The sequence below is a fragment of the Mesocricetus auratus genome, unplaced genomic scaffold (assembly GCF_017639785.1).
Source record: "Mesocricetus auratus isolate SY011 unplaced genomic scaffold, BCM_Maur_2.0 Super-Scaffold_2245, whole genome shotgun sequence".
Classification (NCBI taxonomy): domain Eukaryota; kingdom Metazoa; phylum Chordata; class Mammalia; order Rodentia; family Cricetidae; genus Mesocricetus; species Mesocricetus auratus.
In genome coordinates this window covers 765,937-778,370 of record NW_024429180.1, presented here as the reverse complement: position 1 = coordinate 778,370, position 12,434 = coordinate 765,937, and the positions used below count along the sequence as shown (strand labels likewise).

Sequence of the window (12,434 nt, the reverse complement as noted above, 5' to 3'; positions counted from 1 at the left end):
GGAGGGGAGGACTATTATACTCGCTTGGGACAAGGATGATTTGATGAGAGTGTAGGAGGAAAGCAGCAGACTACTACAGGAATGCTGGCTTGCTGTGGAACTGCAGTGTTATAGAGACATTGAGGAGCTTGTGATGCATGCAGGCAGAAGACTGCCACCATCATCGCATTTCTAGCCTGGTTGTCTGAGTATATTCTGGTGCCATTTACAATGGTTGGGTAAAGAAGGAAATTTTCATATTTGTTTTGGGACATTATGAAATTAATGGCAAGGCAAAGGTCATATTTTTGAAATGTATTGAACGTTGGAGAGGTTAAAAATTGAAAATTTAATGGTTCTGAACATTGAGTTGAAAGTTAAAATTATAATGGGGTTCAGGAAATACCATTGAGTTTTTAATGCTTTCTAGAGGCAAATATGAATTAAGACTATATAAAATGAGAAAACAAATGATTAAACAAGATGTACACACACACACATACACACATACATGCATGCAGACATGCACACATACATATGTATATGGAGAAGAAACAGAGTTTGTGATATATTGATAAGATATCCACTCACTCTCCCTTGTAAGATCCATATGATCTTGATCCTGATATCTGACTGGGCATAGTTATTCATAATTACTACATTATAGTGATCATCCATTTTACTGTGAGCTGGTCCATCCCACACTCTGAGGAGATGGATCAGTTGGTAAATTTGAGAAATGATACCACAGTTGACCTTTTTAGGGTTTCACAAACTCAGCTCAGGGTTAAAGCTACTCTTGTAAGCTAAGCAGATGGGGTATCTCCAGGAATTCATGTTTTCTTGACCTCTTCATGTTCTTCTGTCTTGCTTGCTTTCTCTTTCCATTTCCCACTCTCTCCTAACCTGTAGATTGTAGAGAAAGGTGATTGAGTAGTTATGGCTCCATGGCTGGTGGGATTGGAAGGGGGAGAAAGAATGATTCAGCTTTCGTATGGGATCTCATGCTGTGGGTGCCGACAGAGGGGGAGAGAAGTGATAGTGGTCCACTGTGAGGTGACCAACAAGATATCAGTGTGCAATTGTGATTTCTCTTTCTTTGGTGGAAAGTGGTTTGAACATGGCCAGTGTGGGCCCCACACTTAAGAAATTTAGAAAGAAGGACCTCATATGAGTAGAGATCCTCAGTGGGTCAGATACTTGCAAAGTTCTATAATTACAGCTCATTCCATTTGATTTTTCGCACCAACTCAGGAAGGGAGGCATTATCTACAATTTAACAGAAAAGGAAATAATTTTACAGGGCTAGACCACTTTGACAGCATTCACTGGCCATTGTCATCAAAAAATATATGTAGCCCAAGCACTCATATGATTTATTTTGCAGCAGATAAAAATGCTACTGTTCAATTTTACTTATTTTGGTGAGGAGGAACTACACTATGGATGCCCAAATTCTTACAAAGTTCCTCTTTTTCTGAACTTCATGATGATCTGGGGCAGGCATCAATTGCTAGAGGACTTATGAGTTCTGACTATACCTTTTGAGTTCTGTGTATTAATTAAGCTGAGCGTCATTAGACTTTTCAGATTTCCTACTTAGCTCTTTCAACCATAATGCAGGAAGGGTGGTATACATTTGATAGTCAAGTATGCCAATACCTTTGTATGATGACACAGAAAGAATCCAACATCAATATATCAGTATTCTCCAGATATTTCTGCAAAATAAGAATGCAGTAATATGACTGAACCGACAATGGTGTAGCTGAAAATCAAAATTAGTACTGTCTATTGTGTTCGCTTCATTATTTCTTGATTTTAGAAATAGATTTTAAGCTTTTATTTTCTCTTTCTCGTGTGTGTGTGTGTGTGTGTGTGTGTGTGTGTGTGTGTGTGTGTAAATGTCCAAATGTCCTCGGAGGCCAGAATAAGGCATTGTAGTCTCTGGGGCTGCAGTTGCAGGCAGTTTTTAATTGTCCAACATGGGTGCTAGGAATTGAACTTGGCTCTTCTCAAAGATCAGCAATTGCTCTGAATTATGGAGTCACCTCTTCACCTCCACAATTCTGAATGACTACCTACCATTCTATTTTCCAAACCTCTTGTCTAGACCAGTATACTCTAGGGTGACCTTAACCTTTAACCATCTTGTTCAACATACCAAACTTATGGAAGCATAAGGTAGGTAGTATTAGTTTGTAAAATGGTATAATATGACAAAACTGTATTATTTGAGTAAATGTAAAGGTAGATTGCCAAAGCATTAAGAAAAACATGGAAGGAAATTAATAAATACAGCATTTTTCCTTTTCTTGAATAAAAAACAATATAGAAATAGATTAAAAACAACAAGTTATATAAATAATTAGCTAAGTGCAACTTATTCCCTTAAGTTTTCCCCTGTTGATGGATTTTGTGTCAATTTTAAGAAGCTACTTGTAACCATTAACATTTACATCCATGGGTATTTGGGAGAGCTGTCCCCATTTCCCATCTGGAGAACCAACCCTATGGCTGCCCAGGCCCAGACCCAGGTTATGTATGTGTCCTGCCCCAATATCCACCAGATCTATGATCTCTTGGAGCACTTGAAAGGATCTGAGCCAGCTGCAGGATCTCCATAACACAGGGTACCAGCGGGCTGTCCAGGAAGAGTCCTAGTGAGAGCCCAGGATCTAATGTGTCCAGGAACCTCAAACCAGAACAATGAGTCTTTGCAATAAACACTTGCAAGTAGAGATGCATGGACAATGGACTGTACGGCATGACTTACATTGTACTACAGCTTTCATGAAGAGATTTTAATTCCTTCCATTTAATTTTTTTCTCATTTTATTCTCTTGAATTTTATTTAATTTGGAGGGCATGGGCATGCAAGGATGGAGGGCAGATATGAAGGAACAGGGATTGAATGAATGGGACTAAAATACATATGGAAAACACAAAGAATAAATAATTTTTTTTAGATTTTTAAAAAAAAGAAAGGAAGGAAATATTTTCTCCAGCAGAAAAAATTAATTGAACTATAATTAACTAAATATACCCTAGAGTGATATTTCTTTTACAATTTAGCCATTGTAACTCAAAGGAACATAATCTAAAAATGAAATGTGGGTTTGGGTGTCACACTCATCCTAGAATAGCCTGAGAGTTTGTGGTGCCTTCCCTGCATGGCCACCATACTGCTGAATTATAAGTCATGCTGAACCTTCTTTACCATGTAATGTAGGTAGCCTGGACAGCAGTCACATTTGCAGTAGGTAGACTATATTCAAACACATCTCTGTGTGAATATGTACATGCATATATTCATGTTTGTGCATATGTGTGTGTATGTGAATGTATATACATGTAAATGTATATGTGTGAAAGTGTGTGTGTGTGTGTGTTTGTGTGTGCATGTATCTGTCCATGCACACATGTGTACAGGGGATCTGGAGTGCTTTTCTTATAATTCTTTTGATGTTGAGATCAGGAAATAAACAACAACATCCTATGTCTTTCATCTTGCTTTTGTTGATCTGCCTACGCAGTTTAAAGAACACTTGTTCGAAGAAATGAGACTAACTCTTACAGGCTTAAAATATACACAAATTTGACAAGCCAGCCTGGAAGCATTGCATTCTGATCAGTGTGGCAAGAGTCCCTTTAGGTTCTCTCTACTTGAAAGTCAGATTAAATTCAGATGAGGCCTAGCAAAGGACAGTGGCACTTCTAAATCAAGTACAAAACACATATTTTTATATATCTTAAGCATTTTCTTCCATATTTGCCTTAAAAAATCTAATAGTATATTTCAGTGTGATAGACAAACTGGATCTCATGCCAAATAGATCTTTTACTTTAATTTTTTTATCAAAAGCAAGCCTTTATCTTCCTGAATTTATTTCTGCTCAGTGATCCCTTTCTCTTTAGCTGGGCTTTTTTATTGGAATTGAGGAACTAGTAACTCCAGAAAAGAGACCACAGTGTTATTTCGTAGTTTCCTCTTTAGGACTCACTGCCTGCTTCAGAAATCACATCAATCCCTTGCACTTAAAAAGTGCTTTTCTGACTCAGCCACTTCCTGGCAATCTGGTGTCAATACCTTACACTCCAGAACGAGTTTTTGACTATATGAATTAAACATCTTTTGTAGGAAATACACTTTTTATTTAGAATGAAATTCTATAATTTGTTTTGACAGCATATTACAGACTTCTTGAAATCAAGGCACAAAAATAGTTTTTTTCTACTGAGAAAGTAAAAATCCTGTTTGAAAATTGTAACAGTGAATCTTTAATAAATGTTTAGTCAAGGGTACACTTCCATTTGTTTGTTTATCTTGGAATTTAGCTTTACTCCACAGGCAGGTCTGACTTAGAACTCATCGTGTAGACGAGATTGACATAAAGCCAGGAGCAGCCATCTTTCCTTAGCCTCCAGAGTGTTGGGGTTACAGACTGAAGCCCTTGCACTCACATTAGTACTATCAATGTTAACTCTACTTTTCATTGTTGCAGGCTAGGTTTACAGAAACTTTCCCATGACTCTTGTATTTGATTCTTGTGTGCTCCTCATTGGTGTATTTGATGTAGGAAATATTGCTTCCCCCACATTAAGACAGAGAGAGAGAGAGAGAGAGAGAGAGAGAGAGAGAGAGAGAGAGAGAGAGACAGATGTGCCACATTGAAATTTCCTGATTTACATTGGCAGCTGAGTGTTCGCCAGCTCTGCAGAAGTGATACGTCTTATATGACTTACTCACAGCTCTCCTGTCTTGTTAATGTCTCCCAGATTAAACACTTTTGGCTACTACTGAATCCTTTTGGAAAACTGAAAAAGAAAACACACACACACACACACACACACACACACACACACACACACACATATATATATCCAGATGTGGTTACAGGAGAGTGAACATTCATCTTGTGTCAGACAGTGTTCTCCTATCTTGGTATTTACTATTCAAGGGCAATACCCATGATCTCAGAGCCTGTCATGCTCATGACACTATCTTTTAACCCATAAGAATGAGTAAATGACCAGTTTTAGAGGCTTTTCAGTAGCTGAAAGCCAGGGTTGATATGCTGAGTGGTGAAATATAAATTCACAAGGTCATCCTCAAGAACTTCATCAAGTCAAGTATTGCAAGCACACCAGTCATTGTGGTGCAGATCACAGACTGTATCTTCCTCTGCCCCATGAAGGACACGGAAATAACAATGGCATAGAAAGATAGCACTGACATTGAACAAAGGTGGAAAGTGCTTAGAGGTCTAAAAATGTAGATGGAAGTTTCTGTCCTACCTGGTCCTTCAGATGTTCAGTCCCAAATAAATACACAGAGGCTTATATTAATTATAAACTGTTTGGCCTATTGTTCAGGCTTATTACTAGCAAACTCTTACAGCTTAAATTAACCCACAATCCTTGCCTATGTTTAGCCACATGGCTTGGTACCTCTTCTCAGTAAGGCATTCTTATCTTGCTTCTTTTGCCTCTGGCTGGCAACTGCATCTCTGCCTTCCTCTTACCAGAATTCTCCTAGTCCAGTAGCCATGCCTATACTTCCTGCCTGGCTTCTGACCAATCAAGTGTTTTTATTAAACCAATGTGAGTGACAAATGTTTACAGTGTACAAGAGCATTATCCCACATCATAAAAACTTACTGAATAAAGTAGACCCAGTAAGAAACAGGAAGTATTAATGGCAAAATTCCCAACATGGTTTTTTTCTAAGTGACTAGCATTTTCAATTTACTAAACAGCATTGAGAAACTCTGTGGGAAATGGCACTTGCTACCAAGCCTTGCATTATTTTAATTCCTGGAACCCATATTAGGGAAGAAAATAACAGATTCCTTTCAAGTTGGCCTCTGACCTCCCTGTGTTCACTGTGGTATACACACCTGCACCCCACTGAATAAATATAATTTAAAATATGAATAAAAATAGCATTAAGTCCTCCATAATTAATATAATTTATTGGTTAGTAATTGGAACAGGTTCTAACTCTAAAAAACTCTTCTTAATAACTTGTGGCAATCTTAAACTCTTTTATCCTACTTTGCCCCACCCAAGACAGGGTCTTTCTGTAGCTCTAGTTGATCTATAATCCATTATGAAAATCAAGTTTGACTTGTACTCGGAGATCTGCCTGCCTGTGTCACTGCATACCCAATAGTGGGATTAATGATGTATGCAAAGATCTGGATCTTCTTTGTTAATATTGTCATACAAATGAACTTCAGGCAGAAAATAACCATTACAAGGTATAAGCATGGGTTGTGACTTCAGCTTGACAATGTTATCTTTCTGTAGTCCTTGTTTTCGCTCTGTACCTTTTTCCAAGGTTTCTGCTTCTTTGTGCCTTCTCTGGGTTAGATAGATTCTTCCTCTGTGGTGGTGGAGGACTTTCCCTGATTGAATGACTGTGGGTCATAGCCACAGTCACAGTCACAGGGATTTAACCACATTCTCATCTACTCCATGTTTTGCTCAGGTGTTTACAGTTTTAAAAACTTCCAAGAATAAGAAAGACTTTTCCTCCTTTAATATAACCATTCCTTCAATTTTACTGCTAAGAATGTCAACTAATCTACAAATGGCAGTATGTCCTGTACTGTATCCTTACAGATCTAACAGCCCCTGAACTGAATCTCTTGCCCATGTCCAAGTATTTTAAAGCCAATTGTTCCCATAAAGCAGCAGAATGAATTGTACTTTAAATGTTAAAGATTTTGTTTCAAACATAGTTATTTATACGTACATTTCTGATGTAGTTTTTCTTGAAGTTAGTTATTATTTTCAAGAGGGCAGAGTAGAAGGATGGTGTTCTAGTTTTATTAGGTTGTTGTGACAAATTCCATGACCAAAGTGATTTAGGGATGGGAAAGGTTCGTTTGCCTTACACTTAAGGGTCACAAATCCACCATGGAGGGAAATAATGGTAGTAACTCAAGCAGGATCTTGGAATAGAAATCATAGAGGAAGGCTTCTTGCCAGTTCTCTCATGGATCCACACTTAACTATCTTTCTTATTTGTCTCAGGACCACTTGACTAGGGAATGGTTCTGCCAATAGTGGGATAGGCCCTCATGTATCAATTAAAAATCAAGACAGTCCCCCACAGACATGCCCAATAGTCAAATCTGTTTGGAGGATCCTTCAATTGAGACTTCTTTCATAGGTGACCCTAGGCTTAGTAAAGCTGAAAATTAAAATTAATAATTAGCTAATAACTAATAATTTCTTAAACTGTGATAAATTTCAAAATGCCACAAAACTAAATGATTTATAAAATGTAACTCTTATTAAGAGTGATCGATGAATGTATGAAAGATATATATATATATTTATATATACATGTATACAGATGTATATGGTGGAATAGTGTTCTCCATAAAAGATATTTGTTATTTGCAATAAAATGGCTGAACCATGAAGACACTATGCTATCTGGATTAGAGCAGCCATAGAATGTACAGAATTTTAAAATGTTAAGTTATTTTTATTATATTTGCATAATTTTTATTTTTGTGTGTGAATGTTTTTCCTGCACGCATATTATTTGCCTTGCTGGTTCCTACAGAGTTCAGAGGAGGCCATTGGATCACCTGGAACTGGAATTCTAGATAGTTGTGAGCTACCATGTTTTTGCTGAAACCCTAATAGAGGTTCTCTGGAAGGTCAGCAATTGCTTTTAACTGCTGAGGCATTTTTTTCAGCCTCCAAATATTAAGTTCTTAAAAACAGTAGAAGGGTGATTACCAACTACCAAAGAATGGGAATTATCTACCAAAGAATACAAACTTTCAAAGTTACAGATAAGTTCAGAAGTCATAGCATTCAGCATTGTGAATATAATTATTGTGCTCTATGTACTTCAGATTTGTACAGAGATAGATCTAGAGTGTCCATAAGCAATTGTGTGGGGTGAGAGATCTGCCACTATGTTTATTATTGTGGTATTCATTTTACAATGATTATGTGAATAACAGTATCACTCCTATGTACTTTCACTATGTACATTTTCATAGATTAAAAAAAACACAATATAGTTACATCATTTGCTCTATTCCCTGTGATTCCTCCAACCACTCCCATTTTGTCTGTATATTATAGTTTAGTAAAACTCAGGATTGGGGATCTTAACTTCTTCCTATTTCTAGCTTTCCTGGCTTTGCTGTCAGTTTGTGGTTCCTTACTTCTTTTAAGTAGATGTAGATCAGTTGAATGATTCACTAGATAGAAAAAACACTCTTACTTGAAAAAATGATTGGGTTCTCTTTCCTATAATTCTCCTTTACATGAATTAATAGGCAAATCCAACAAATATTCCACTGACTTCCTAGAAGACTAATACAATCACACTTATCTAAAAATTGATAAACTCAAATTTAAAACCTTATTGAACCATTTGTTTTATCCATACTTTGCTTTTCTTTGTTCTTTGCAATCCATACTTTGCTTTTCTTTGTTCTTTGCAATCCATTAATGTACATCAGTTGTTTAAATATTTGAGAAAAAATTTGCATTAATGGTTAGTGGTGTGTTAAACTCATGGCTTACTTCTGAAGGTCACTGCTAGAAAGAAGTTATATACTGTCTCTGTTTACATAATCTTCATGTGCTCTCCCCCTAACTACAAAGGTCACGGGCAGTGTAACTGTGGACGATGTGACTGCAGAGCAGGCTGGTATGGAAAGAATTGTGAGCACCCAACGTCCTGTCCATTGTCAGTGGAGGAGAGCGCCAGGAAGTGTCAGAGTGGCTCTGACCTGCCTTGCTCTGGAAGAGGTGAGTGAAGTCAAGTATCATGTATTGTCATTGCTTCCAAAGAGTGTGAGGCAAGTTAATGCCATCCACATGCACCTTGGGAAGAAGGTGGCTGAGATCACTGAAGGAAGGAAGACTGTTGCTGTTTATAAACTAGTAAACTCTTCTCTTTCTGTCTCCTCTTTCTCTTCATGTGGGCACACACACACCACATCACACACTGCATGCATGCACACACACACACACATACACACACACACACATACACACACACATACACACACGCATACACACACACATACACACACACACACACACACACACACACACACACACACTACACCACACACATTGTTTCCTCTACTTCAGGTTGTTGAATTCCAGTTTAGTTGCATTCAGTTCAATACACTGAAAACAACAAAAACACAGTTGAGATGTTTGCTTATAGCTTTCTGAACTTGAGTGTCTAATTGCCCAGTGACATTTATGAAACCCAAAAACATTATTTGTTGGGTATTGTTCGCTTGGAAAAGCATTGTATAAAAATGCATGAATAAGTTTCCCCTTTAGAAGACATTTAGCCTCGGGTGTGTTTTTACTCTCAGATCAGGAAAAGAAAATATCCAGGGTGAGGAAAAACTCATCTGGAAGAACATTCTTTTTGATCTACCAAAATAAGAACTATGAATCCATCCCTCACTTGAGAATAACAGAGTTGATCTGACACATACTTTTAGAGGAACTGATTGTAGAGGCTATGAGAAATTTGGTTCAGGATAGGAAATGAAAGGGATTTGGAATTTTAGATGAAAAATGTGATTTTCTATTATGTTGATCTTTTTTAATGTGCTTTTTTTACTAAGATATAATTCATATAATATGAAGTTTAACTTTTTAGTATTTAAAGCCTTGGTATTTTATATAATCACAGAATGATGCAGTTATGAATGTTAATCCTATGCATTTTATGCAGAGGCTAGTGAGGTATGGGTTGGAGGATTTTAACTTCCAAATATCCCTATCTTATAACAATAACCCAGACAGAAGACTCTGTTACATCCAATTTAAAATATTTCCATGTGGGGATGAGCAACCGTGTCAGGCTTCTGGAGTTCCAAAGGCTGAAATTGTACTACCCCTGAGACAACTGTCACCCACACTTTCAGTCTGCACCCAGGTACTGACATGACCTCACCACCTTCTCTCAAGAAAGTTCATCATTGTGTTCTGTGATAGTATTGAGTGTGAGAGGCTAAACCATGCAGCGTTCCTGTTATTTATTTTTAAATGTTTATATTTTATCACTTTATTGTAGTAATAGGGATGATTTCAAATGGAAAATCTTGGGAGAAATAAAGAAATAGCACCATCTCAAAATAGATTTTATTCCTGAGACCCATTTTCTAGGTGTTTTAGCTCTAGAAATTTAAGGTGAGTTTTGCTATTGCTGTATGGTCTCAAACAAGGGACAGGGGTATGTATGTGTGTTGAGAACTTAAAGAATTGTTTAAGTATACATCATATAAAGTTTAAAATATGATGTAATTTTTTACTAGTAGAAATAAATGGAACATGAACTAACAAAAAACTGAAAAATCTTAATATATCCCTATTTGATATTAAAAATAAATTGCATAAAAGGAAAATAAGAAAATCTCTGAAATTATTTTTATTACATAAAATTTTCTTTAAATGTTTGCATTGCTTTTTATTTGTGTAGACTCTAACATACAGAACAAGTGCAAGAAATTTATTGTGGAATTATATGTTAAACTTTAATTAAACTTAAGTGGTTTGGTTTCAAATACATACAGACTTCCCATATTCTTCAAGAATAACTGTTCAGCTACAGTTTTAGAGGAACAGAATATAGTTAAAATTTATTGTATCAATAGGATGTTGAATACATATGTATAACCTGACTAGCCTTCTAGAAGCACTGTATACGTAAATAATACACATCACTAGTTTCCTTAAGAGTAATGGAGGTATTGGTGGGTGAACTGTGGAAGTTTGAGAGTGAAACTAAGAAGCAACAGCCCATCTAACACTTGAGCTGGTGATCACCGCCCCCTTTCCTGTCAAGCTACATCTGTGAGCCATGTCTCTGCGACTGGGATCTCTGAAGGAAACATCTCATATGAAAGCTTTCCAAGAGTGAGTTTTGCAGTTTTGAATGAATACCCACCACAGCTGTGATTACAAGAGTGAAGAAAATAATTACAGGCCCCATCAGTTCTCAAGCTTGAGAGCCCCATCAGTACACCAACTGGGGAGAGATTCCTCCCAGGAGAATGTTCCACAGGATCAGGTATATCCCACTGGAAATCAAATCTTCCTTTTGATGGTGGATAAGTAAGTCATTCTGTCTAAGGATTGAATGCCTCAGAGGATCTTCAAACTCTGATACAGTCTGCAATTTCTCAATTTCTATTCTCTATTACCTCTAGATACCACTTCATTCAAATAGATGTATTCCCTGTAGCTGATGTATCTATAAGTTTATTCGTCTTGGTTTCTGAATCTCAGTAGAAGTTATTTTTCATTTATTTTACCTCTGTTCTTTATAAGAACTAAAAACAGTTTAATTTTAAACTCTTCTCTAGGTAAAAATGCACTTTTATATTTATTGAGGTCCTCTTGTGTATGATTCTGACTTTATTCAAAAACTATGACCAAAATTAATGCTTGTTCCTTCCGAAGCAAATGCTTTGAGAGGGATGGAAGGATTTGCCATTTCCTACCTCCCTGAAGATGTGCTAGAGACAGGTGCTGGTCTCTCAGCTTGGGTCTGAGGTCAGCTCTGTTAATCCTCCCATGGCGAGTAATAAGGATGAAAACTTGAGTTGTTTAAGTAATGAATATTTTTAGCATGCTTATTGTTATATTTAAAATCCTATCTGACATAGTTTTTCCCAATCAAATTTTAGGGACTACAACTAGGCCAGAATAAATCAATAATGAGAACAAATATTTCACATACACTTAAGTACATGGATAGACAAATGCTTAGGGTTTATAGCTCTGTGTGTTATCAGTAGCAACATCTAAATCAAAATAAATATAATTATCATTTATGTATCTTAGAAATTAAATATTTATGCTATTCCATAAACAGTTATGTGAGCTTACTTAAACAGAGAAAGTGTTAAAAAAAAGTATTGAATGCATTTTCGTTGTAATTTCCCCAAAGCACAATGAAATCGAAAGAAACATAGTTTTTCTTTTTGACAATAAGTGGATTGAAACTACATAGTAAGTTCCAAGCCTGCAGGTGTCATATAACTTCCGAATACAGTGCTCTGGACTCCAGGGGTGTTGTTTAAAATAGCTTAATCCTTTACCATACTAATTTGTTAAACAATACAAACTAAATGCAGTTTTTATTTGTTTGTTACAGTGACAATCTTGAAAATTATTGTTTGGTTACACAGCAGTACCCTTCTAGTTGCACAGTAATTATGATTCTTTAGTTGTAGCAAAATAAATAATCGTTTCTTAGGAATGCATGTGGCTATTTACTCTATCTTGTACCATAAATTATACTCTTGGAGCAGAATGTGCATGTACATCTTTAGTTCTACCTCTTAACTGTGAGATAAAGAGATCTGAATGAATGAAAATAGGCCAAACAATTTATATTCTCTAGGAAAATTGTACTAGGAGCCCCTCCTACCGGGAACATA

General features: G+C 36.5%; 1 protein-coding gene across 1 annotated transcript in view; it reads left to right on the top strand.

The window, feature by feature from the left end:
- The window catches only part of Itgbl1 (integrin subunit beta like 1), a 216,002-nt gene that overhangs the window by 111,834 nt on the left and 91,734 nt on the right, over positions 1-12,434 (top strand). The window contains exon 7 of the mRNA XM_005079435.4: positions 8,623-8,769. Within this exon, the coding sequence (XP_005079492.1) occupies positions 8,623-8,769 (147 nt within the window). The remainder of the gene's footprint in view (positions 1-8,622; positions 8,770-12,434) is intronic.